Consider the following 27,927-nt stretch of genomic DNA (forward strand, 5'->3'; position numbering starts at 1 on the left):
TCTCAAAAGTCTTCTCCAACACCACAGTTCAAAAGCATCAATTCTTTGGCACTCAATCTTCTTTATAGTCCAACTCTCACATCCATACATGACTATTGGAAAAACCATAGTTTTGACTAGGTGGACCTTTGTCAGCAAAGTGGTGTTTCTGCTTTTTAATAGACAAGATCCATCTCTAATATGAGAATCCTGGGTTTGATCCCTAGGTTGGGAAGATCTAGTCCAACTCTCACATCCATACATGACTACTGGAAAAACCATAGTTTTGACTAGGTGGACCTTTGTCAGCAAAGATCAAACCTGGGTTTGATCCCTAGGTTGGGAAGATCCCATGGAGGAGGGCATGGCAACCCACTCAGTATTCTTGCCTGGAGAATCCAGATGGACAGAGGAGGCTGGAAGGCTACAGTCCCTGAGGTGACAAATAGTTAGACATGACTGAGCAACTAATTACAGAACAGCATAGGTTTGTCACAGCTTTTCTTCCAGAGAGCTATGTTAATTTCATGGCTGCAGTGATTTTGGAGCCCAAGAAAACAAAGTCTGTCACTGTTTCCATTGTTCCCCCATCTATTTGCCATGAACTGATGGGACCAGATGTCATGATCTTAGTTTCCTGAATGTTGGGTTTTAAGCCAGCTCTTTTACTCTCCTCTTTCACCTTCATCAAGATGCTGTTTAGTTCCTCTTGGCTTTTTGCCATTAGGGTGGTGTCATCTGAATATCTGAGGTTATTGATATTTCTCCCTGCAATCTTGATTCTAGTTTATGCTTCATCTAGCCCGGCATTTTGCATGATGTACTCTGCATATAAGTTAAATAAGCAGGGTGACAATATACAGCCTTGACATACTCTTTTCCCAATTTGGAACCAGTCTGTTGTTCCATGTCTGGTTCTAACTGTTGCTTCTTCACCTGCAGGTGGTCAGGCTCTTCTGTCCATGGGATTCTTCAGGCATGAATACTGGAGTGAGTTGCCATTTCCTCCTCCAGTGGATCAAACCCAGGTCTACCTGCATCTTCTACATTGGCAGGCAAATTCTTTACCACTGAGCCACCTGGAAAGCCCCAATATCAAAAGACCTAAAACTAAATTGCCTCTACATCTCTCTCACTTCTATGTTTCTCAAATCAGTTCTACTTTCTCTAATCCTTACTCTCATTCAGATCTTCATCATCACTTCCTGGATTATTATATATGCTTCTGGTCAATCTGCTTGCCATCAGTCTTGCTTTCTGTCACTTAACATTACATTCTGCTTATAAGTAACAGTAAACCAGTTAACTGTAGCTGCTTAAATAAATGAGTCTGTTTAAAGTCTGGAATTGGTCAGTACAGAGTTGGTATAGTGACTCATTGGTGTCATCAAGGATCTAGACATATTTATCTTTCTAGTCTACTCTTTAGCACTTTGATTTGTCACCTCATGGTCACAGAATGGTTCCTATACCTCTGGGGAACACACACACATTCAAAGTAGGAAAAGGGGTTACAAAAAACTGTACCAGATGCTTCTGACTCCCTCTTATCAGGGAATTAAATGATTCCTTAGGATCCCTCTCAAAAGACTTCTGTCTATATCTTAACCAGAATTTGTCTTGTAAGTCAAATTTAAGATTGGCAAATTACATTTTTGTCTATGAAGAGAAAGGCAAGTGGTAAGGGATTTGGAATGGTGTTGAGTTTAAGTTAATATATAGTGTCTGCTACACTATTCTTATAACCCGTCTATCAGATTATTGTGACATAGTTGTCTTCCTGAGATCTTCAATGACTCAACATTATCTACAGAATCAAATCAAGACCCATTAGTGTGACATACAAGGCCTTCATATATGATCCCAGATAAACTTTAATCCTTCCTTCCCTCTCCCCACCCACCCTACTATCAAGTATATTATATTGGGTTGGGCAAAAAGTTCATTTGGGTTTTTCCATAACACTGTACAGAAAAACTTGAACAAACTTTTTGGCCCTCCCAGTATGTTATCTGTAACACTACTTGCTTCATAAACATGCTTGCTCTTTTATTACCTCTTTCTCTGCCTATGCTAGTGTGTCAGAGTAGTTTTTGTCTCGTCACGCTTCATTCCAACTTCCTACTTATTCTTCAAACCCATTCTTTCTCAGTTCCCCAAGGTAGGATTTAGATATTCTCCTGTACATTCCTTTACATTTGGTATTCATGGCTGTGATAGCCCACATAATTTATTATAAAACTAAAACTAGATTAGTATTTTTTTTTTATTTACAAGGCTCCTTTTGGTATAACTGAATCATTTTTGTATACCTTTTTTAATGGGCTTCCCAGGTAGCTTAAATGGTAAAAGATTGGCCTGCAGTGCAGGAGACCTGGGTTCGATCCCTGGGTAGGGAAGATCCCCTGGAGAACGGCATGGCAACTTGCCCACTCTGGTATTCTTGCCTGGAGAATTCCACAGACAGACGAGCCTGACAGGCTATAGTCCATAAGGTCACAAAGAGGTGGACACAACTGAGCGACTTTCACTTTCACTTCATAGCTTTTATACCCATAATACCTGGTACGTAGTAGGAACTCACATGCTGGTTGTAATTATAGGGTGAAAAAAATAATTATAATTCTATCAAAAAGCTTATATCCTACTAGAAAGGATAGAAACACACACAGATACAGTGTACTATGTAATATCTTCCTTAAGATAGTTACAACAAAAGTTGGTTTCTCAGAGATGGAATTTAGTTCCAAGATAAAGACAGAGATGGAATGTAGTTCTGAGATGAAGTCAGGGCAGTGGTCCTTGATCTGCTCAAGGTGATAAAGCAGTTCATTTACTAGTTATTCATAGGTAAGCTTTTCATAATTTAGCTTTAGTATTTTATACTTTTTTTTCTTTGCCTCAGATCTGTTTGTGACCAAATGTACAATATTTCATCAAATCCAAGACCCCTAAGGGAAAAGTGCTGCCAGTTGATCATAATACTTATCCAAATTTCAGATGTGTTACAATATGAAAATATAAATATTTGAAGTTTCATAGGATATAGTAAGTAAAAAAATAAATATCCTAAAGCCTAGTATAAGTTATTTTTGAATTAGCTTATCTTTTGGGTTATCAGCTCTGCTACTAAACATTAGTATGTTAATTCAGATAATGGCATGTTATATCTACAAAATCTGTTTCAAAGATCTGCTGAAGCCAGAGTTTGTTCACTTGCTGTATTATACGACAGTCAAACTGCTGTTGGATTCAGACGACATTCAGATGTTGGAGCCTATATTGGGACAAGTGATAAGTCACCTTTCACTCTTCCCCTGCCATGTCCATGAGTTCTTCTCTGTTAAACCTGAACAGATGCCAGCCCTCCTCAGAATAAAGGTCTAAAGCCCCTCGACGAGTGTAGTAGTCGATAGAAGCCTGGTTCCAAATGACGGCAAGAAAGTGCATGCAGTTACACTGGCTTCTGATGGCTATCTGTTTAAAAACAGCCATTACTTTTATTTGAAAACATAATCTTCATTATCACATTTATTTTATGGAAGATCTACTATATGCAAGGCACTGTGTGTGTGTAAAATACTGCCAAATAATAATGCAATAGTTATCACTTGGAGTTCTCTAAAACTTTAAAAAGAAAAAAAAGTACTGTTGAGTTTTAAAACCCTTTCTTTAGAAGTTCAAAACAAATTCAGCTTTTTTCTTTATTCCACAGCAAAAGTTTACCTATATGTATTTCCAAAATGAAAAGGAATCTTTTTATACTGTGGCAAGGATATGGCAACCCACTCCAGTACTCTTGCCTGGAAAATTCCATGGATCGAGGAGCCTGGTAAGCTGCAGTCCATTGAATCGCTAAGAGTCGGACATGACTGAGTGACTTCACTTTCACTTTTCACTTTCATGCATTGGAGAAGGAAATGGCAGCCCACTCCAGTGTTCTTGCCTGGAGAATCCCAGGGACAGGGGAGCCTGCTGGGCTGCCCTCTATGGGGTCACACAGAGTCGGACACAACTGAAGCGACTTAGCAGGAGCAGCAGCATATTCATACTGTGGACACGTTTTATGGGTAAATTGCCTTCTAATCTCCCTTTTGCTTGCTTCTGCTTTGTAGCAAAAAGATATATAACGTGGTTGTGGATTATATCAGCTTTTAAACATAAGTCAAATAAGACCTATATGAATATCTAATTCGAAAACCAGTTTAATTGGAATAAAAAATTAAGTATATTTTGAGATTATGTTCCAATGTTAAAGTATCTAATTTATGCAATGTTAAATAATAACATTTGATGAAGAAAAGGATAACATATAGAATAACAATACTAACTGTAATGTATGCCTGACTTAGCCTCTTCAGCATTTCAGCTCCAATACCTAGACCTTTTAAGTAGATAATACAAAATGAAAAAAACATAAGTTGAAAAATTCCACTTAATAATGTGTTTGCTTTAATTTAAACACTGTTATCTGGTTGTTACATATTTATAATAGCTTTTGTTGAAATTCAGCTCATGAATGCTTTTCATATTTCTTTTTCCGAATTGGAATGTGGTTCCAAAGGTAATGGAAAAGACTTTGGATTTATTTTAAAGATCAGTGAAGAGGAAATGAGTCCTTGTCACTATCGTCTTATCACGGAATATATTTCTTATTCATTTTAGACAAATCAACACAAAATGTAAATTCATGTTTTAGAGATTAAACAAAATAGCTTTAAAAAAAGAAAACAAACAAACAAAAAAAAGATAAAAGTATAGCTTTGATAACTTGGCTTATTCCAGCCTTGATGGGAACTAATAAATCTTTTCTAATCTGTAATTGAGTCTTCACCACATCATATGCAAGGGTAACTAGGATAGTGATCAGTCTCATGAAATAGAAATTAGTTACATAAACTAATTTAAATACCATATTTATACTAAAACTCCTTAAAATATACCATTTTAATTTTTAAAATATAAGTAATACTATGTGTTACCTGACTTTGGTAAGCTTGTATGACATAGAAGTCCTCTAGGTAAAGTAACTTGCCAATCCAGGGGTCGTATGTAAAGTAGTACATGGCAAATCCAACAGTCACTTTACCTAGGAAGAGGAAAGAGAGGGTATAAAGAAGTTAATACATTGAATCTTACAATGTTCTTTCCTCCAAAATGGAATATCTTTGTGTTTATTTTTATCTAATAAGTAATAAAAGCTTGCTGGACAAAATTTTAAATAATACAGAAATGTATAATAAGAAAGGTTTAAGTCCTTATAATACAACATTTAAGAGCTAACCCATCTTTTAACAGTGTGAAGTATATTCTTCCTAATTTTTTTCTATGCATATACAAATATAAATGCATGTGTGCTGTCTGCTAAGTCACTTCAGTTTTGTCCGACTCTTTGTGACCCCATGGACAGTAGCCCACCAGGCTCCTCTGTCCATGGGATTCTCCAGGCAAGAATACTGGAGTGGGTTGCCATATCCTTCTCCAGGGGATCTTCCTAACCCAGGAATTGAACCCATTTCTCATGTCTCATGCATTGGCAGCCTGGTTCTTTACCACTAGTGCCACCTGGGAAGTCCAACATAAATGCATACCACACGTTTTCTCTTTCAGAAAGCAAGACTTAGTTTATGTACTTAAACTTATCTCCTTGGCTTAAGAGTAACTGTATGCTATCAAACTGTACTTTGTTTTCAGGGTAGAGAAAATATACTCTTGATTAAACTGAAAAATGGAGGTTTATTTTACCTGATGGTTTTTGATGATTGTGTACTTCTGCAATCAGACAGTAGAAAAGGGGCTTGTCCCCAAAGCCGTCCCTGAGTAAATCTGAAATATCAATTCACATAAAATATATTAGAAAGTTTAGAGTAAAGAGAAGGAAGATAGTGGAGTTGGCAATGCCAGAATTCCTTTCTTCACCTGTACAACAATTGTACAGGCATAAACTGCCTGAAGTGAATATTTTGGAACTAGAGTTTATTTTAATACCTGTACTTGCAGCTTACAAAGGACAGCTTGACTGATAAATTGCAGTAAATTTTGGTGAAATTCAGCCATCAGACTATTAGTGTCTTCCAACTACCCCCACCCACTCGATCATCAACAAACACTTTTAAACAACTGTCTTAAATGTACTCAAAGAGCTAAAAGGAGACATGCACAAAGGAAAAAGATGTAAAAACAAAGTAGAAATAAAGAAATATAAATTATGAAAAATAATCCCCACCAAAAAATTCTGAAGCTGAAAAGTATAATAAAAGTGCCCTGCAGGGGTTCAAAATCCAAATTTCTAAGCAAGATGAAGAAAGAATCAGTGAACTTAAAAATAGGATAATTAAAATTATCAAGTCTGAGGAACAAAAATAGATGAAGAAAAGTAAAAAGCCTAAGGTATCTGTGGAACACCATCAAGCAGACCAACATATGTATTATGGGACTCTCAGAAGAAGAGAGAAGGTAAGGAAAAAAGAATATTTGAATAATGACTGAAAACGTCCCAAATTGGATGCAATACATCATTTCACAAATCCAAGTTCAACAAACTCCAAGTAGTATAAGCCCCAAAAGATCAATACCAAAACACATAATTAAAGAGAAAATCTTGAAAGCAGCAAGGCAGAAATAACTTGTCACATACAATGGATCCTCAATAGGATTATCATCTGATTTCTCATCAGAAACCTTGGCAACCAGTACAGAGGACAGGGGAGGAGAGGAAGAGTGCAGAAACTTAACCAAGAATTCTATATCCACCAAAAAGTCCTTCAAAAATGAGGGAGAAATTAAGATATCCCCAGTTCCCCCCCAAACTCAAAAAAAAAAAAAAAAAAAAAGAAGACGAAGAAGAAGCTGAGGAAATTCATTATCAGTAGGCTTACCCTGCATGAAATAGAGTCTTTCAGGAGTCCTTCAGGTTGAAATGGAAGGAAAATAGGTAATAACTCAAAGCCCTATTAAGAAATAAAGATAATGGTGCCTAGTTAAAGGTAAATATATGGGCAATTATAAAAAACTAGTGTTACCTCAAATTTATTTATAGTTCTAGTTTTTATTTTCTACATTATTTAAAAGACAAGTGCATAAAATTGGTCATTAATGTTTGTTCTTGGGCACACAATGTATGAAGATGTAATCTGTGACATCAATAACTTAAAAAGGGAGAATGGATATATATAAGGGAAGAGTTTTTGCACACTATTGACATTAAGCTAATATAAATACCAGTTTTACTATTACAACTTTTAGATGTTATTGAGTTGGCCAAAAGATCATTTGGGTTTTTCCATAAAACCTGAACAAATATTTTTGGTCAACCTAATAAATATAATCCCTGTGATAACATCAAAGAAAATATCTATAGAATATATACCTAAGGAAATGAGAAAAGAATCAAAACATTTTACTGAAAAAATAAAAAGAAGGTAGAAATGTGGATATGAAGGACCAAAAACTATATAGAAAACAATTGGGAAAATGTCAGAAGCCCCTCCTTGTCAGTAATTACTTTAAATATAAGTGGATTAAATGCCTTAATCAAAAGACAGATTAGCAAACGGGTTTAAAAAAAGCATGATCCAACTAAATGCTAGCTAAAAGAGACTAACTATTAAAAAGGTGAAGTCCAACTCTTTGTGGCCCCATGGACTGTAGCCCACCAGGCTCCTCTGTCCATGGAATTCTCCAGACAAGAATACTGGAGTGGGTTGCCATTTCCTTCTCCAGGGGATGTTCCCGACTCAGTGATCGAACCCAACTCTCCCATAATGCAGGCAGACTCTTTACCAACTGGGCCGCCAGGGAAACCCTTATAAGAGACTCTAGATTTAAAAAAACAAGAATATATAGTATTGATTGCTGTTTTTTTATGGCAGAAATCAACACAACATTGTAAAGCAATTATCGTCCAATTAAAAATAAATTTCTAGATTCCATATATATGCATTAATATGCAACATTTGCCTTTCTGACTAACTTCACTCTGTATAATAAGCTCTATGCAGGGAACCCAAAGCTGGTGCTTTGTGATACCCTGGAGGGATGGGGTGGGGAGGGAGGAGGGAGAGAGATTCAAGAGGGAGGGGTCGTATATATGCCTATGGCTGATTCATGTTGCTATATGGCATAAGCCATCACAATATTGTAAAGTAATTATCCACCAATTAAAATATTTTTTAAAGAAAAACAATTTTAATAAACACAAGAAGGTTGATAGTGAAATGATGGAAAAAGACATTTCATGCAAATAGTAACCAAAACAAAGTTGGAATGGCTGTACTAATATAACACAAAATAGACTTTAAGTAGAAAAACGTTACAGGAGAGAAGGATATTAAATAGTGATAGAAAGTTCAATTCAGCAAGAAGATATAACATTTATAAACATTTATGCACCAAACATCAGAGCTCCCAAATATATGAAGCAAATATTGACAGAATTGAAGATAGAGACTGCTCTAAAATAATAGTAGGGAACTTCATGACATCAATTTCAATAATGTACTGAACAACCTGAACAATGATAAATGCATTAATATTTATAGATTACATGAACAAAACTATAGAACAACTGGACCCCTAACAGAAGTAGTACACCCCACCCAAAAACATACACACATTTTTCTTGAACTTTCTCTAGGATAGACCACATGTTAGGCCAAAAAGCAAGTGTTAATACATTTTGGAAGATCAAAACCATACAGAGTATCTTTTCCAATCACAATAGATTGAAACTAGAAATCAACAGAGGGAAACTAGGAAATTCACAACTATGTGGAAATTAAATAATGCACTCAAACAACTAATGGCTCAAAGTACAAGCAAAAAGAAAAATTAGAAAAAAGAGATGAATGAGAAGGAAAACACAAAATATAAAACTTATGAGATTCAGTGAAAAAAGTGATAGAGGGGAACTTATAGTTAGAAATGCCAACATTAAAAAAAGAAAAGAAAAGAAAGACCTCAAGCAATAACTTAATCTAACACCTTAGGAACCAGAACTAGCAGAAAGAAGGCAATAAAGATTAGAAAGGAGATTAAGCAAAATAGAAGATAGAAATGCAATAAGAAAATCAATGGAACCAAAAATTGGTTATTTGAAAAGGTGAACAAATTTATAGGTAGACTGACAAAGAGAAAAAAAAAAAAAGATGGCAAGTAATTAAAATCCACTGACATTACAGAGATAAAAAGGATTATAAGTACTGTGAATTGTATACCAACAAATTAGATAGCCAAAAAGAAATGAACAGATTCCATGAAACTTATGAATTCAAGAAGAAATAAAATCTAAACAGCCCTATAACAAGAATTTGAATCAATAATGATAATAAAAAATCTCCCAACAAAGAAGAGTCAGGGACCACCAGATGGTTTCACTGGGGAATTCTACCAAACATTTAAAGAATTAACACCAAACCTTCTCAAACTTCCCCAAAAATTGAAGAGGAGGGAACTTTTTCTAACTCATTTTATGAAGTCACCATAATTCTGATACCAAATACAGAGAAAGACATCACAAGAAAAGTAAAGACCAATATCCCTTGTTAATACAGATGCAAAACTACTCAACAAAATATTAACAGCAAATTGAACCCAACAGCATATTAATAGGATCATTCACTATGACCAAGTGTGATTCATCTTAGGAATGAAAGGATGGTTCAATATAAGGAAATCAATCATGTTAACAGAACAAAGGGGGGAAAAGAGCATAGGACCATTTCAATTGTTACAGAAAAGGCAACAGACAGGATGCCCACTCTCAACATTGCTGTTCAACATTGTACTGGAAGTTATAGCTAGAGATATTATACAAGAAAAAGAAATAAAAACCATCCTAATTAGAAATGAAGAGGTAAAATGATCTCTATCCACACAAGAATACTGGAGTGGTTTGCCATGTCTTTTTCCAAAGGATCATCTCATGTTTCCTGCATTGGCAGGCAAGTTCTTTATCACTAACACCACCTGGGAAGCCCTTATTTTCTGATGACATAAGCCTTTTTATCAGTTCAGTTCAGTCGCTCAGTCGTGTCCGACTCTTTGCTACCCCATGAATGGCAGCACGCCAGGCCTCCCTGTCCATCACCAACTCCCGGAGTTCACTCAGATTCACGTCCATCGAGTCAGTGATGCCATCCAGCCATCTCATCCTTGGTCGTCCCCTTCTCCTCCTGCCTCCAATCCCTCCCAGCATCACAGTCTTTTCCAATGAGTCAACTCTTCGCATGAGGTGGCCAAAGTACTGGAGTTTCAGCTTTAGCATCATTCCTTCCAAAGAAATCCCAGGACTGATCTCCTTCAGAACGGACTGGTTGGATCTCCTTGCAGTCCAAGGGACTCTCAAGAGTCTTCTCCAACACCACAGTTCAAAAGCATCAGTTCTTTGGTGCTCAGCCTTCCTCACAGCCCAATTCTCACATCCATACATGACTACTGAAAAAACCATAGCCTTGACTAGACAGACCTTAGTCGGCAAAGTAATGTCTCTGCTTTTCAATATGCTATCTAGGTTGGTCATAACTTTTCTTCCAAGGGGTAAGCATCTTTTAATTTCATGGCTGCAGTCACCAGCTGCAGTGATTTTGGAGCCCAAAAAAAGAAAGTCTGACACTGTTCCCACTGTTTCCTCATCTATTTCCCGTGAAGTGATGGGACCAGATTCCATGATCTTCATTTTCTGAATGGTGAGCTTTAAGCCAACTTTTTCACTCTCCTCTTTCACTTTCATCAAGAGGCTTTTTAGTTCCTCTTCACTTTCTGCCATAAGGGTGGTGTCATCTGCATATCTGAGATAATTGATATTTCTCCCAGCAATTTTGATTCCACCTTGTGTTGCTTCCAGTCCAGCATTTCTCATGATGTACTCTGCATATAAGTTAAATAAGCAGGGTGACAATATACAGCCTTGACGTATTCCTTTTCCTACTTGGAACCAGTCTGTTGTTCCATGCCCAGTTCTAACTGTTGCTTCCTGACCTGCATACAGATTTCTCAAGAGGCAGGTCAAGTGGTCTGGTATTCCCATCTCTTTCAGAATTTTCCACAGTTTATTGTGATCATAGCTCAGTGGTAAAGTATCTGCCTGCAATGCAGGAGACCAGGGTTTGATTCCTCTGTTGGGAAGATCCCCTGGAGAAAGCAATGGCAACCCACTCCAGTACTTTTGCCTTGAGAATCCCATGGACAGAAGAACCTTGCAGGTTATAGTCCATGGGGTCGTAAGAGTCAGACATGACTTAGAGACTAAACCACCACCATATACTCTAATATCACCAATTTAAAGTTTCTAATAAAAGTTTCATCTTAGCTAATCAAAGCAATTCTGCTACTGAAAATTCTGAGGCCAAAGAGCTGTAATTTAGTTTACTGTACTTTAAGCTTACAAATTACTAAACACTATAGAATCTAAAGCAAAAAAAAAAAAAAAGAAAGAAAGAAACTACCAACTACCCACAAAAGAAATACATTTTTCTCTTGATATTTGCTCTATTATAAAAAAGGAAATATCTACACAATGAGCTTTCACTTTTTAAAGAGTTAAAAATTATTAAAGAAATCTCACTAGTCTTCAAAAACAGTAAACTGTAAATAAATACAATTTTCTTATAGTTGAATTCTTTGGCTAGAATCTTTGAATGGTCTCATTAGCACTTCAAGTCTCCATTCTGTAACTCAGATAAGTAGCTCAGATTTGTTAAGCTTATATCAATCACATCTTTCAGAATTCGGTACTGTGTAACCTGTATATAATAACATCAACAAAAGAATAAAATACTTAGGAATAAATGTACCCCAAAAAAAGACCTATATATAGAAAACTGTAAAACACTGATGAAAGAAATCAAATATGACACAAACAGATGCAGAAATATGTACATATTCTTGAATTTTTCCTAGCTTTTGACATTTGCTGCAGTTCCTCCAATTGATGTTAGTTATACTTTTCTAAGAATTTGTCCATTTCTTCCAAGTTGTCCATTTTATTGGCATATAGATGCTGATAGTAGTCTCTTATGATCTTTGTATTTCTCTGTTGTCTGTTGTGATTTCTCAGTTTTCATTTCTAATTTTGTTGATTTGTTTCTTCTTCCTTTGTTTCTTGATGAGTCTGGGTAATGCTTTGTTAATCTTCTAAAAAAGCAGCTTTTAGCTTTGTTGATTTTTGCTATGGTCTCTTTTGTATCTTTTGCATTTATTTCTGCTCTAATTTTTTTTTATTTCTTTCCTTCTACTAACCCTTGGGTTCTTCATTTCTTCCTTTTCTAGTTGCTTTATGTGTAGAGTTGTTATTTATTTGAATTTTCTGTTTGTTTCTTGAGATAAGCTTGTATTGCTATGAACCTTCTCCTTAGCACTGCTTTTACTGAGTCCCATAGGTTTTGGGTTGTTTTGTTTTCATTTTCATTCATTTCTGTGCATATTTTGATTTCTTTCTTTCTTTCTTTTTTTCTTTTTTCTTTTTTTTTTTTTTTTTTTACTTTACAATACTGTATTGGTTTTGCCATATATCAACATGAATCCACCACAGGTGTACATAAGTTCCCACTCCTGAACCCCCCTCCCACCTCCCTCCCCATACCATCCCTCTGGGTTATCCCAGTGCACCAACCCCAAGCATCCTGTGTCCTGCATCGAACCTAGACTGGCGATTAATTTCTTATATGATATTATACATGTTTCAATGCCATTCTCCCAAATCATCCCACCCTCTCCCTCTCCCACAGAGTCAAAAAGTCTGTTCTGTACATCTGCATCTCTTTTGCTGTCTTGCATACAGGGTTGATTTCTTCCATGATTTGTTGGTTATTCAGAAGCGTATTGTTTAGCCTCCATATGTTGGAATTTTTAATAGCTTTTTTTTTCCTGTAGTTGACATCTAATCTTACTGCATTGTGGTCAGAAAAGATGCTTGGAATGGTATCAATTTTTTAAATTTACCAAGGCTAGATTTATGGCCCAGGATGTGATCTAGCCTGGAGAAGGTTCCTTGTGCACTTGAGAAAAAGGTGAAATTCCTTGTTTTGGGGTGAAACGTCCTATAGATATCAATTAGTTTAACTGGTCCATTGTATCACTTAACGTTTGCTTTTCCTTGTTAATTTTCTGTTTATTTGATCTATCCATAGGTGTGAGTGGGGTTACACTAAGAAGTCTCCCATTCTTATTGTGTTACTATTAATTTCCCTTTTCATACTTGTTACCATTTGCCTTACATATTGCAGTGCTCCTATGTTGGGTGCATATATGTTTATAATTGCTATATCTTCTTGGGTTGATCCTTTGATCATAATGTAGTGTCCTTCTTTGTCTCTTTTCACAGCCTTTATTTCAAAGTATTTTTTATCTGATATGAGTATTGCTGCTCCTGCTTTCTTTTGGTCTTCATTTGCATGAAATTTCCTTTTCCAGACCTTCACTTTCAGTCTGTATGTGTCCCTAGGTTTGAGATGGGTCTCTTTTAGACAGCATATATAGGTGTCTTGCTATCCATTCAGCCAGTCTTTGTCTTTTGGTTGGGGCACTCAACCTGTTTACATTTAAGGTAATTATTGATAACTATGATCCAATTACCATTTACTTTGTTGTTTTGGGTTCGAGTTTATGAACCTTTTCTGTGTTTCCTGTCTAGAGAAGATCCTTGAGCATTTGTTGGAGAGCTGGTATAGGGGTGCTGAATTCTCTCACCTTTTGCTTGTCTGTAAAGCTTTTGATTTCTCCTTCATATTTGAATGAGATCTTTGCTTGGTACAGTAATCTGGGCTGTAGGTTATTTTCTTTCATCACTTTAAGTATATCCTGCCATTCCCTTCTGGCCTGAAGAGTTTCTATTGAAAGATCAGCTGTTATCCTTATGGGAACCCCCTTGTTTGTTATTTGTTGTTTTTCCTTTGCTGCTTTTAATATTTGTTCTTTGTGTTTGATTTTTATTAATGTAATTAATATGTGTCTTGGGGTGTTTTCCCTTGGGTTTATCCTGTTTGGGACTCTCTGGGTTTCTTGGACTTGGGAGGCTATTTAGGGAAGTTTTCAACTATTATCTCCTCAAGTATTTTCTCATGGCCTTCCTTTTTGTCTTCTTCTTCTGGGACTCCTATTATTGAAATGTTGGGGCATTTGACATTGTCCCAGAGGCCTCTGAGGTTGTCCTCATTTCTTTTAATTCTTTTTTTTCCTCTTTGCTTCATTTATTTCCACCATTCTATCTTCTACCTCACTTATCTTATCTTCTGCCTCCATTATTCTACTGTTAGTTCCCTCCGGAGTGTTTTTTTATCTCATTTGCTGCATTATTCATTATATATTGACTCTTTTTTATTTCTTCTAGGTCCTTGTTAAACATTTCCTGCATCTTCTCAATCCTTGTCTCCAGGCTATTTATCTGTAACTCCATATTATTTTCAAGATTTCGGATCATTTTTACTATCATTATTCTGAATTATTTTTCAGGGAAACTCCCTATCTCCTCCTCTTTTGTTTGGTTTGGTGGGCATTTATCATGTTCCTTTACCTGCTGAATATTTCTTTGCCTTTTCACCTTGTTTATATTGCTGTGTTTGGGATGGTCTTTCTGTATTCTGGCAGTTTGTGGTTCTTCTTTATTGTGGAGGTTCCTCCCTGTGGGTGGGGTTGGACAAGTGGCTTGTCAAGGTTTCCTGGTTAGGGAAGCTTGCGTCGTGTTCTGGTAAGTGGAGCTGGATTTCTTCTCTCTGGGGTGCAATGAAGTGTCCAGTAGTGTGTTTTGAGATGTCAGTGGGTTTGGAGTGACTTTGGGCAGCCTGTATATTAAAGCTCAGGGCTATGTTCCTGTGTTGCTGGAGAATTTGCATGGTATATCTTCCTCCAGAACTGTTGGCTGTTGGGTGTGCTTGGTTTCAGTGTAGGCATGGAGGCTTTTGAATGAGCTCTTATCAATTAATGTTCCCTCTAGTCAGGAGTTCTCTGGTGTTCTCAGGTTTTGGATTTAAGCCTCTTGCCTCTAGTTTTCAGTCTTATTCTTATAGTATAAGATTTCTCCATCCATACAGCACCTCTGATAAAATATCTAGGTTAATGGAGAAAAGTTTCTCCACAGTGAGGGACACCCAGAAAGATTCGCTGAGTTACATGGAGAAGAGAAGAGGGATGAGGGAGATAGAGATTACCAGGTGGAGAAGAGGGAGAGTCAAAAGGGGAGAGAGCAATCTAGCCAGTAATCAAATCCCTATGTTCTCTCCACAGCCTGGAACCCCCAGAGAGTTTTATGGAGTTACACAGAGAAGAGAAAAGGGAGGAAGGAGATAGAGGTGACCAGGAGGAGAAGAGGTGGGGTCAAAAGGAGAGAGACAGGTCTAGCCAGTAATTAGTTCCGTAAGTTTTCTCCACAGCCCGGAATGCACAAAGAGATTCACAGAGTTGGGTAGAGATGAGAAGGGGGATGGAGGCAATAGAGGTGACCTAGGGGATAAAAAGGAGTATCAAAATGGGGACAGGGCAATCAAGCCAATAATCACACTCCCAAGTAAAAATGGGTACTGAAGGTTAGATTCTCAAAGGTACAGAATTGATAACAAATACCCAAAAGGAAAGATTAAAAATCTAGAGGTTAGACTCTCAAAAAGAAAAAAAAAAAAAAAAAAACAATATTTTTAAAAAACTAAAAAAAATATTTATGGAATTTTCTTTAAAAACAGGGTCTTTTTTTTGCAAGGTAATCGTAGGTTATAAAAATGAAAATTAAAGGAATGATAAAGGACTTAAATTTTTCAAAAAAAAATTTTAATTAAAAGAAATGATAATAGTAAAGATATATCTAGGAATTTCTCGGAGCTCTTGAGGGCAGTGTGGAGTCAGTACAGTTTCAGATAGTTCCTTGATCCAGCTTATATTTCTCAAGGTCTATTGGCCCCTTCCAATGTAGTTGGTGCTGACTACCAGGTTTTAATCTGTTGCACCTGTCACTTCCAAAGCAGTTCTCTCTATTTATTTTGGCTTCTTCTGTTTGCAAGTCTCATCAGTGTCTAATTTCTGCCCTGACACAAAAGGACAAATGTGGTCACTTATTTGCCTCACTTGTTTAGTTGTGCTGTGGGGAGGGAGGAACACTGAAAACCAATATCACTGGCATGTGTGGGGAGTGCTTGCAGTGTCTCGGCCACACTGGGTTTGCCCCTGCTGAAGGCGTATATGCTTTCCCAGTCTACATTGCTCAGGCTCCAGGTTGCTCTGCAGGGGAACTGTCTAAAGCAGGCCCTGGGTTGCACTTTCCAGGTCTAAGCTGCTCAGGTTCAGGTTCTCGGGTATTCCATGAATGTGCAGACTTGGTTGGGCCTGTGTTTTGTGTCCTTCCCAGGTCCTAGCTGCTCAAGTGACCAGGTGCTTGGCGAGCACAATCTCAAGTGGGGCAGTGCATCTTATCACCTCCCCTGTCCTAGCCGCTTGGTTTCCTGGGTGCGCATTGGGTGTCTGGTGTGTCTCCTCTGGGGAGCTGATCACTGGCTGTGACCCTCCTGGTGGATGTCAACCGTCCAGAATCCAAGAAAGACTTGTTTAGAAACCAGAAGCCTGCTTGCAGTGTGGTAGATGATGCCCCTTTCCAGCTCTGGCTGTCGCCTGCCTGCCTCCTTGCTTCTGACAGGGAATGGGCCGGTCCTCAGCCAGCTAGCTCTCCTTTGATATTTGCTCAATCCTTTGTTCTGTGAGTGGGCCTGGCAGTGCCTTAGGTTAGAGCTTTTCATGGAAAAGTTTTCTCTCTCTCTCCTCTCTCTCTCTCTCTCTGGCTATCCCAGTTTGGGTTGCTGTCTCATGTTAGCTCCCTCAGATTGTCCTCAGGGTACTCAGGCCAGGTCCCTCCCCTAAGCAATGCAGCCCGGGCCTCTATGTTCAGCTCCCACTTGCTGGTGGTGAATGCAAGAGTCTGGGCTACTTCTCCTCTGGGAGTTGCTATTAGCCATGCAATCTCTGGGTTTTATTTATTTATTTTTCCTCCCAGTTATGTTGCCCTCTGAGATTCCAAAACTCCCCACAAACCTGCCTGTTTCCTCGTGTTTGGAAACCTTTTTTATGACTCCCTCCCCTGGATGGGTCTCCATCCCTAACTCTTTTGTCTTTATTTTTATCTTTTATATTTTGTCCTACCTCCTTTCAAAGACAATGGGCTGCCTTTCTGGGTGCCTGGTGTCCTCTGCCAGCATTCAGAAGTTGTTTTGTGGAATTTTCTCAGCATTCAAATGATCTTTCGATGAATTTGTGGGAGAGAAAATGGTCTCTCCTATTCCTCCACCATCTTAGGACCGCCCCCCTTCCCCACATTAATTTAATGTAACTAATTAAAATTAAGAGATTTAATGTAATTTAAATCTTGCTTTTTTCACTTCAAAGAGTCCTCCTTTTACACTACTTTATAACCCAACTAAATATTATTATAATCTTACTTTTCTGGTCTTTTCTAGTCTTATTCCTATTCCTGCACTAGCTCTCTGGGAAAGTTTCTCCCTCCAGAGTGTGGTAGAGGCAAGTGACTGATACTACAGATGTGGCCCCAGAGAAATTTTAAATTATTTCCCCATTAATTATAGGGAACACTAATCTTATTAACCTTTAGCCACTTAGTTATTGTCTTTCTGAAATGTCCCCAGTTTAAGAGGAATCCCAACTCCAAAAGAGAAATAACAACAATCTTTCTCCAGCTCTAATGAAGAAGTAGTATTCTTGGAGAAAGTGAAAAGTAAAGTTGGAAGGTCTTAAGAACATAACTTTGAAATGAAAGTAGACCAAAGAAAATAACAAAATTGATGAACCTGAGAATTCAGTTCTCTTTGGAGTTAGTAAGAAATATGCAAATAGAAGGAAGCAAAGTTATAGGACTACTTTGGTGGCTCAAGTGGTAAAGAATCCACCTGCAATGCGGGAGACCTGGGTTTGATCCCTGGGTCAGAAAGATCCCCTGGAGAAGGAAATGGCTACCTGCTACAGTATTCTTGCCTGGAGAATTCCATGGACAGAGGAGCCTGGCAGACTACAGTCCATGGGGTCTCAAAGAGTCGGACATGACTAAGCAACCAACACTTTGAAAGTTAAAGGAAGCACATTTCCAGAAACTGAGTTTATGTCAATGGTGTTTTATGAAAGCATTCTGCTTTATTTGAACTTTGAAACTGAAAATCATAGCAATAAACTCTTCTATAGTATCTTGAACTGTTATAGAAAAGGCTATTACTATGAATAGTGTACTTACTTAATAAGTACTCACAAGGTGCTGCTGATTTTGCAACATGTACTATAATGTCAACATATTCCTTTTCTTCTACAAGCTTGTTACAAAAATAAATAAATAAATAAATAAAAGTTATCCATATAGAGAGGGGTGAAAAAGAGTAGATCTTACTTAAGTTGTTGGAACCTGTGCCATCATCACTAGCAGTGTAATGGCTTTGAGATGGCTGGAACATATAGAATTTTGGAGGATAAAGTCAGAATTCAAAAAACCGTCAAATAGGGGAATAGAGAGTGTAAGAACATCAAACAACATACCCCAAAACAGATCACAACAAACATTAAAAAATCTAAATCATGGATCAGTTTTGTGCTTCTTAGTAACTTTGAGGCCTTAAGAAATTTAACTTCTATGAGCCATAGTTTTCTCATGAGTAAAATGGAAATAATAATATCTACCCAACGTATCTCATAGATTTGTTGTGACAGTCCATTTGAAAGAAAAAATGTATGAGAGTAAAAATGTAATGGATTATTTTTATGTTTAGAGAGAAAATGATATATGTATAAGTGGGGAAAAGTATATGACAAAGACATGACAGAAACTAATTGAATGGCCTGTTAGTCTTCTTCACCTCCTCCTCACTTCCCCTAAATGTTAACAATTCCTGCGATACTAGCCTTGGTTGCCACCTCAAACTACTCTTTCCAAAGGCTTTCTTATGCACCTGCCATTTACCTACCCACCTCAAACTGTACTCTTTAGCCATATTGAGCTTCTTTCATTTCCTGAGTGTAGGCCCTCTCCCTCTCACATTCAGGCAAGTCTCTCTCCACCTCCCCACCCCCCAATTGCAATTGCCTAGTTAGTCCTGACTCATTGTTCAGGTCTCAGTTTAGACATACTGTTTGCAGAAGTCTTAACTCCCTTTAAATAAACTTACTCCCATATGCATACTCCCCATTGCTCTCCTTCTGCCTCTATATGTCGCCAAAATAAAATACTCCAGTTGGAGCCACCTGGGAGCTTATTAAAATACAAATTCCTAGTATTCACTCTCCAGATTTAGTGGGTCTGGTGTAGGACCAGACTGCAATTTGGCCAGAATCCCAAATGACTTTGCCATGCGCTAAAGTTTAAGAGGCACATTCTGTCACACTACTCATCACCTTGAGTTAAAATTGTGTATTTGTCTCTTCCATTTGGGGTTCTTCCCTTTAACCTGTAAGGAGACCAGGGACTGTGTCTGTCTTGTTCATGATTATATTCCTAGTGCCAGACATATTGTAGACACTCAATACATATTGGAACAAATAAATATGTGAGTGACTATATGAAGGGAAGAAAAAGGAAAAGAAAAGGCTTCCTTAAGTAGGAAGAACCATATGAAATCTGCATGGCCCTTTGAACCCTGCATGTAAATTATTACAAAGACATGCTCTGAGAAAAAACACACTAAACGCAAAACATTTACCAACACCTGGTTCACTGTCATAATAACTGCCAATTGTGAGTTTCATAACAGCCTTTTAATGGAAATTGTAGATAATTTTTCAGAAACCAAAAGGCATGTTCACAACACATCAAATTATTAAATCTGGTTACAGCCGGAAAGTGGGATTGGGAGGGAGGTTAAGGTGATTTGGGGCTTTACTTTATATACTTCTGTATTGTTTTATTTTTTCAAATAGGAGTACATATTACCTTTTTATTGATGGCTCAGTGATAAAGAATCTGCCTGCAATGCAGGAGACACAGGAGACATGGGTTTGATCCCTGGATCAGGAAGATCCCATGGAGGAGGAAATAACAACCTACTCCAGTATTCTTACCTGAAAAATCCCATGGATAGAGGAGCCTGGCGGGCTACAGTCCAAAAGGTCACAAAGAATCAGACACGACTGAGTGATCTGAGCATAGCACATTGTTGACTTACAATATTGTGTTAGTTTCAGGTATACAGCAAAGTGATTCAGTTATAAATATATATACATATTCTTTCTCATATTCTTTTCCATTAAAGGTTATTAAAATATACTGAATAGAGTTCACTGTATAGATTTACTATACAGTAAATCCTTGTTGTTTATCTGGTTTATATATAGTAGTACATATCTATTAATCCCTACTCCTAATTCATCTCTCCTTCCCTTTGGTAACTATAAGTTTGTTTCTATGTCTATGTGAGTCTGTTTCTGTTTTTTAAATAAGTTCATTTGTATTTATAGATTCCACATATTTAGCAATATCATGTACTTGTATTTCTTTGTCTGGTATACTTCACTTAGTATGATCTTTAGGTCCATCCATGATGTTGCAAATGGAATTATTTCATTCTTTTTATGGCTAAGTAATATTCCATTGTATATATGTACCACATCTTCTTTACCCATTCATCTCTTGATAGAACCTTAAGTTGCTTCCATATCTTGGCTATTATGAATAGCACTGCTATGAACATTGGGGTGCATGTATCTTTTTGAATTATGGTTTTCTCTGAATATAAGCCCAGGAGTGGCATTGCTGAGTCATATGGTAGTTCTTTTTTTCTCATTTTTTTTAAGGAACCTCCATACTGTTCTCCATAGTGGCTGCAACAGTTTGCATTCCCACCAATGTTGTAGGAAGGTTCCATTTTTTTCTATACCATGTTCAGCATTTATTATTTGTATACATATTACCTATTAAATTTTAAAATACCCCAAATAAAATATGTTTTAAAAACTTCAGGGGTGTGCTGTTGATATCCCAATTTATCAATATATTACTTTACAAAAATGAATTTGTATAGTTGTTTGTAATCCAACTTTCTCTGTGATATTTAGATATTTGGAATTGAAGTGAAAATATTTAGCTTCTAATATTTGTCTTATTCCTACCTTCTGTTTCTTTTAAATATCGCTCCTTGGTACATCCTTTACATCATTGAGTCAATAGAGAAGTCACAGTAAACATAGATTGAAGTAATGTAGTAAAGGGCTGGGGAATGGAGGACCTGGGGAGATGTTGTTTAAGGGTAAAAATTTGCAACTAGTAAGTAAATAAATTCTGGAAATCTAAGGCACAACATAGTGATTATAGACAACAAAACTGTTATACAATTTAAAGTTGCTAAGAAACTAGATCTTTTTTAAAAAATTAATTTATTTATTTATTTTTCAGAGGCTAATTACTTTACAATATTGCAATGGTTTTGCCGTACATTGACATGAATCCACCACGGGTGTACATGTGTTCCCCATCCTGAACCCCCCTCCCACCTTCCTCCCCATCCCATCCCTCTGGGTCATCCCAGTGCACCAGCTCTGAGCACCCTGTATCATGCATCAAACCTGGACTGGCAATCCATTTCACATATGATAATATACATGTTTCAATGCCATTCTCCCAAACCAAACCATCCCACCCTTGCCCTCTCCCACTGAGACTAGATCTTAACTGTTCTCAACACAAAGAAGAAATAATTATGTGACATGAGAGAGGTGTCAGCTAATGCTCCTGTAGTAATCATATATATATATATATATATATATATATATATATATATGTGTGTGTGTGTGTGTGTGTGTATATAACACAATGTTGTATATCAATTATATCTCAATTTACAATAAAAGAAGAAGCAACGTGGTAGAGTGAGAGCACTAGCTTTGAATTCAAAGCCTCCTCAGTTTGAATCCTGGCACTGCTAGCTAATAATGCTGTGATATTAGGAGAGTTATACAATCTCTCCGACTTTCATCCTCTTAAAAATGTGCTAATAATTCCTTCCTCACAAAAGTTTTATAAAGTATAAATGTGAATTTATGTGAATGTGTCTAGCATGAGGCTAAGTGTTAAATAAATGCCAGCTTTCTTCTCCACTTTGTTCATTAAACAAATAGGTACTGAGCACCTGTCTGCCAGACATCACTTTATGTACTGGGAATACACTGGTGCGCAAAGACAACATTGTCATTGGGGGAGACAAACATTAAATTATATCTATCTGTCTAGAGGGAAAAGTGTGATACATGCTGTGAAGAAGAAGCAAAGGGTACTATGAGAGAGCAGAACAGGGTAACCAAATAATTTGTTGGGTTTTCCTTTAATGTAGAAAAGTAGGTGTCTTCCTTGGAAAGAAACTGAGTAAGTGTTCAGACAAAAAAGCAAAGGCAAAAGCCAAAAGAACCCTGCATTGCTTTAATCTGAAGCATGAATTTTCTCCCTTCCGTTTGAAGGTAGAAAAACAGAAAAGTTTGTGTGTGTGCATGTAGGGGAGAGGAAAAAAAAAAAAGAATGGAGAAGTGCTCACTGATTTATATAAATGGTAAATGAACACTTCTGAACTCTGCACATCTGAGAACTTATCTCAAAGTCAATCTGTAATGAGCCAGATGAATTTGCTTAACCAAACATTTATAGGAATGTAACATGCAAGGCTATGGTTTTTCCAGTAGTCATGTATGGATGTGAGAGTTGGACTCTGAAGAAAGTTGAGCGCCAAAGAATTGATGCTTTTGAACTGTGGTGTTGGAGAAGACTCTTGAGTCCCATGGACTGCAAGGAGATCTAACCACTCCATTCTAAAGGAGATCAGTCCTGGGTGTTTTTTGGAAGGAATGATGCTAAAGCTGAAACTCCAGTACTTTGGCCACCTCATGCGAAGAGTTGACTCATTGGAAAAGACTCTGATGCTGGGACGGATTGGGGGCAGGAGGAAAAGGGGACAACAGAGGATGAGATGGCTGGATGGCATCACTGACTCAATGGACGTGAGTTTGAGTGAACTCCGGGAGTTGGTGATGGACAGTGAGGCCTGGCATGCTGCAATTCATGGGGTCGCAAAGAGTCGGACATGGCTGAGTAACTGAACTGAACTGAACTGAACATGCCATGTACAGATTTCAGATGAAAAATCGTAAGTGTGTGAATATATCTTGTAGGAAAAAAAAAAAAAACCTTGTTTGTATGTTCAAGTACTTTTAAAATCTTTCTAATGGCCAACTGTAAGTTTTCTTTTCAATGTCCATGTCATGAAGCTTACAATAATAAAACTGTCCTTCCACAGTCCAGTCAATTCATTCTTGAATCATTTCATTGAAGACCTCGCCATTGCTAAGCAATGCCTTAAATCTAAATGTGTGAATTTTTCAAAAATTGTGAACTGCCTATGCAAGGTTCTTAGTGAACTCTGAAGGGAAAGAATTGCTTGACCCATGATGTAGTTCAGGAGGTTTAAGTATGCTTCACTCATTGTAATCCCATGTCGCTCCTGGTCTAAAAAAATCTCTTCAGGGTATATATATATATATATATATATATATATATATGGCTTCCCAGGTGGTGCTAGTGGTAAAGAGCCCTCCTGCCAATGCAGGAGATGTAAGAGACCTGGGTTTGACCGCTAGGATGGGCTGATCCCCTGGAGGAGGGCAGGACAATCCACTTCAATATTCTTGCCTGGAGAATCCCACGGATAGAGGAGCCTGGCGGGCTACAGTTCATGGGTTCACAAAACACACAACTAAAATGACTTAGCATGAGCGAACGCATACATACATACACACACACACACACAGAGAGAGAGAGAGAGAGAGAGAGAGAGAGAGAGAGAGAGAGAGAGAGAGAGAGAGAGAGAGAGAGAGATCCAGAAAGCTATAAATGATTTCAAAGGTCCCAGTATTAACCTGGCTTCCCAAGCATTAACATAAGGATCAATTCATGACCATTTTATATTTCAGGCTCTCCTTCCCCTTCATTATCTCCAATCCATCACCAAATGTGCCCATCATCCCTCTGAATTTTCTGTCACATCCTTCCCATCCCACATCATTTCAGCCTGGATTAATGAAGGAGCTTCTCATCTCGTTTCCTTAGCTTCAAGCTTTACCCTCTAGTATACCCTACCATGTATTCAGGTCACTCATTATTTTATGTCTTATTCACATATATTTGGTATCTGGAATTGTTCTGAACGTTACAAAAAATAAGTCATTTGATATTCCCAATAATCCTATGACATAGGTAATATCTTTATCCCTGTTTTACAAGTGAAGACTCTGAAGCACCGGAGAGGTTAAGTAACTTGCCCAAGGACACCCAGTTAGTAATGGTAAAACTGGGATTTAAATTTAGGTAACTTATTCCCAAAATGTATGCTTATAACCTCTATTCAATATTACTACTCTCAGCATAATGAGACATCTTTCTGCTACTCTGGTCTTCTGATCTTTTCTGTGAATTCCTTTAGCATTTATAAACTGCACCACTCTTGTACTTGCTTTTCATATAATTGTCTTATACTTACTGATTTGGACAGCTCAATCAGGATATTGAATTCTCAAGGATCAGCAACCATTTGAGTTCTGTAGCCCTTAGAACGCCTAATACAGGGCTAGGTACCTCATAAGTTGCCCAAGACTTGAGCAAACCTTCAGAAGTTGAAATATCTAACGATGGATAAATATCCAATGACCCTTTATCCAGCTTATTACAGATTTCACTCTGCTGTTTTTGTTAAGCTGATATATACCATTATATGAAACTTATTCATTGTAGTTAAAGTTCAAAATTACTTTGAAACATTGGAAAACTGACTCAGAGTATTTTATAAACTGAACTACCTCAGAGTATTTTATCAACTGAACTTCCTCAAAGTCTACCATTTATAATTCTTTAGTGAGATATTTGAGAGGAAAATAATAAATCTAAAAGTGAGTGAATTTTTGTTACTAACTTGCTGATTCAGATTCCTATACATTTTATTGATTTATTGTGTGATTTAGAGCCAAAAGACTAGTCTCAGTTCTACATCTTTACTGATTATGTAAATTTAGAGGTTAGATAATCTCTTTGAGCCCTCCCTCCACCACCACCTGCTTTTTCATCTATAAATTGAGGATAATATTTGCCTTACCTTAAAGATGGTTTTGAGGATCAAAGAAGTGCATCTGAAAGTATTTTTTAAACTTTGCAGCACTATGCAAATGTATTTATTATTATTATTCATACTATCAGGTATGAAAACAAAGAAATATTATTTCTCATTAACCCCAATCTACACTTGATCTTAGCCAAAAGGCCGAGAAGCAATAACCCCAATCTAAACTATGTGATTTGAGTGAAGGCATTAACTTATCTGAAAACTCATTTTCACCATTTGTAAACAAAGCATCTTATAGCTTTAACGTTGTGTGATCTAATTATCTTAATTTCCTCCATATTCTGTTGGCAAATATCAGAAAAACTGATACTTTAAAAAAAAACTGAATTGTCACTGAATTTTTTCAGCCCATGCTATAATGTGAAAGTGAAAGTGAAGTCGCTCAGTCGTGTCCGACTCTTTGAGACCCCATGGACACCAGGCTCTTCCGTCCATGGGATTTTCTAGACAAGAGTACTGGAGTGGGTTGCCTTTTCCTTCTCCAATGCCATAATGTAAGTTACCTTATATCATTGCTTTGTATTGCCATTTAGCAATAACATAGCTCTTTTGCATGAATACATTATTTCATTATTCCTGTTTTCTATAATTATAAATGATAATAAAGCAAGTGTTCTATGTGTATTACCTTATATGGAAAACAGTAAATTACTCTTTGCATTACTCAAAAATAAACTGAAAGAAATACATATTTTAGGGAAGTCTTAAAGTAAATAAAATGTTTGTATCAGGACCAAATATTTCTTCTGTACTCAGAATTAAAACTCCAAAAGTGTCAGTCAGTCAGGTCAGTTGCTCAGTTGTGTCCAACTCTTTGCAACCCCATGGACTGCAGTAAAGGAAAGATATACACATTTGAATGCAGAGTTCCAAAGAAAAGCAAGGAGAGATAGAGCCTTCCTTAGTGATCATTGCAAAGAAACAGAGGAAAACAATAAAATGGGAAAGACTAGAGATCTCTTCAAGAAAATCAGAGATACCAAGGGTACATTTCATGAAAAGATGGCCAAAATAAAGGATAGAAATGGCATGAACCTAACAGATATTAAAAAGATATTAAGATATTAAAAAGATATTAAAGATATTAATAAAGATATTAAAGATATTAAAAGGGGGAAGAAGAACTATACAGAAAAGATCTTCATGACCCAGATAACCACAATGGTGTGATCACTCACCTAGAGCCAGACATCCTGGAAAGCAAAGTCAAATAGGCTTTAGGAAGGATCACAATGAACAAAACTAGTGGGGGTGATGAATTTCCACTTGAGCTATTTCAAATCCTAAAAGATGATGCTGTGAAAGTGCTGCACTCAATATGCCAGCAAATCTGGAAAACTCAGCTGTGGCCACAGGACTGGAAAAGGTCAATTTTCATTCTATCCCAAAGAAGGGCAATGCAAAAGAATGTTCAAAATAATGCACTATTGCACTCATTTCACACACTAGCAAAGTGATGCTCAAAATTCTCCAAGTCAGGCTTCAACAGTACATGAACCACAAACTTCCAGATGTTCAAGCTTGATTTAGAAAAGGCAGAGGAACCAGAGATCAAATTGTCAACATCCTTTGGATCATCAAAAAGGCAAGAGAGTCCCAGAAAAACATCTACTTCTGCTTAATTGATTATGCCAAAGCCTTTGACTGTGTAGACCATAACAAACTGTGGAAAATTCTTCAAGAGATGGGAATACAAGACCACTTTACCTACCACCTGAGGAATCTGTATGCAGGTCAAGAAACAACAGTTAGAACCAAACATGGAAAAACAGACAGGTTCCAAATTGGGAAAGGAGTACCTCAAGGCTGTATATTGTTACCTTGTTTATTTAGCTTATATGCAGAATACATCATGCAAAATGCCAAGCTGGATGAAGCACAGATTGGAATCATGATTGCTGGGAGAAATATCAATAACCTCAGATATGCAGATGACACCACCCTTATGGCAGAAAGTGAAGAGGAACTGAAGAGTTTCTGATGAAAGTGAAAGAGGAGAGTAAAAATGTTAGCTGAAAACTCAACATTCAAAAAAAAAAAAAAAAAAAAAAAAACCTAAGATCATGCGGTTCCATCACTCCATGACAAATAGTTGCAGAAACAATGGAAACAGTGAGAGATTTTTTCTTGGGCTCCAAAATCACTGCAGATGGTGGCTGAAGCTATGAAATTAAAAGATGTTTGCTTCTTGGAAGAAATGCTATGCTAACCTGGACAGCATATTAAAAGCCAGAAACATTACTTTGCCAACAAAGTTCTGTCTAGCCAAAGCTATGGTTTTTCCAATAGTCATGTATGGATGTACAGTTGGACTATAAAGAAAGCTGAGTGCAGAAGAATTGATGATTTTGAATTGTGGTGTTGGAGAAGACTCTTGAGAGTCCCTTGGACTGCCAGGAGATCCAACCAGTCAATCCTAAAGGAAATCAGTGCTGAATATTCATTGGAAGGACTGATGCTGAAGCTGAAGCTCCAATACTTTTGCCATCTGATGTGAAGAACTGACCCGTTGGAAAATACCCAGATGCTAGAAAAGATTGAAAGCAGGAGAAGGGGATGACAGAAGTTGAAATGGTTGGATGGCATCAGTGACTCAATGGACATGGGTTTGAACCAGCTTCGGGAGTTGGTGATGGACAGGGAAACCTAGTGTGCTGCAGTCCATGGGGTTGCAAAGAGTCAGACACGACTGAGCGACTGAACTGAATTGTACTGCAGCATGTCAGGCTTCCCTGTATGTCATGAACTCTGGAGCTTGCTCAAATTCATGTACATCGAGTAGGTGATACCATCCAACCATCTCATCCTCCGTTGTCCCCTTCTCCTCCTG

General features: G+C 37.4%; 1 protein-coding gene across 1 annotated transcript in view; it reads right to left on the bottom strand.

Moving 5' to 3' along the window:
* Positions 1–3,285: 3,285 nt before the first annotated feature.
* The window catches only part of SATL1 (spermidine/spermine N1-acetyl transferase like 1), a 29,264-nt gene continuing 4,622 nt past the window's right edge, over positions 3,286–27,927 (bottom strand). Inside the window, exons 3-6 of the mRNA XM_070291196.1 lie at positions 5,725–5,805; positions 4,967–5,068; positions 4,323–4,363; positions 3,286–3,456 (exon numbers count right to left, since the gene is read on the bottom strand). Coding sequence (XP_070147297.1) covers positions 3,286–3,456; positions 4,323–4,363; positions 4,967–5,068; positions 5,725–5,805 — 395 coding nt within the window. The remainder of the gene's footprint in view (positions 3,457–4,322; positions 4,364–4,966; positions 5,069–5,724; positions 5,806–27,927) is intronic.

Source organism: Ovis canadensis, chromosome X (genome assembly GCF_042477335.2).
Source record: "Ovis canadensis isolate MfBH-ARS-UI-01 breed Bighorn chromosome X, ARS-UI_OviCan_v2, whole genome shotgun sequence".
Classification (NCBI taxonomy): domain Eukaryota; kingdom Metazoa; phylum Chordata; class Mammalia; order Artiodactyla; family Bovidae; genus Ovis; species Ovis canadensis.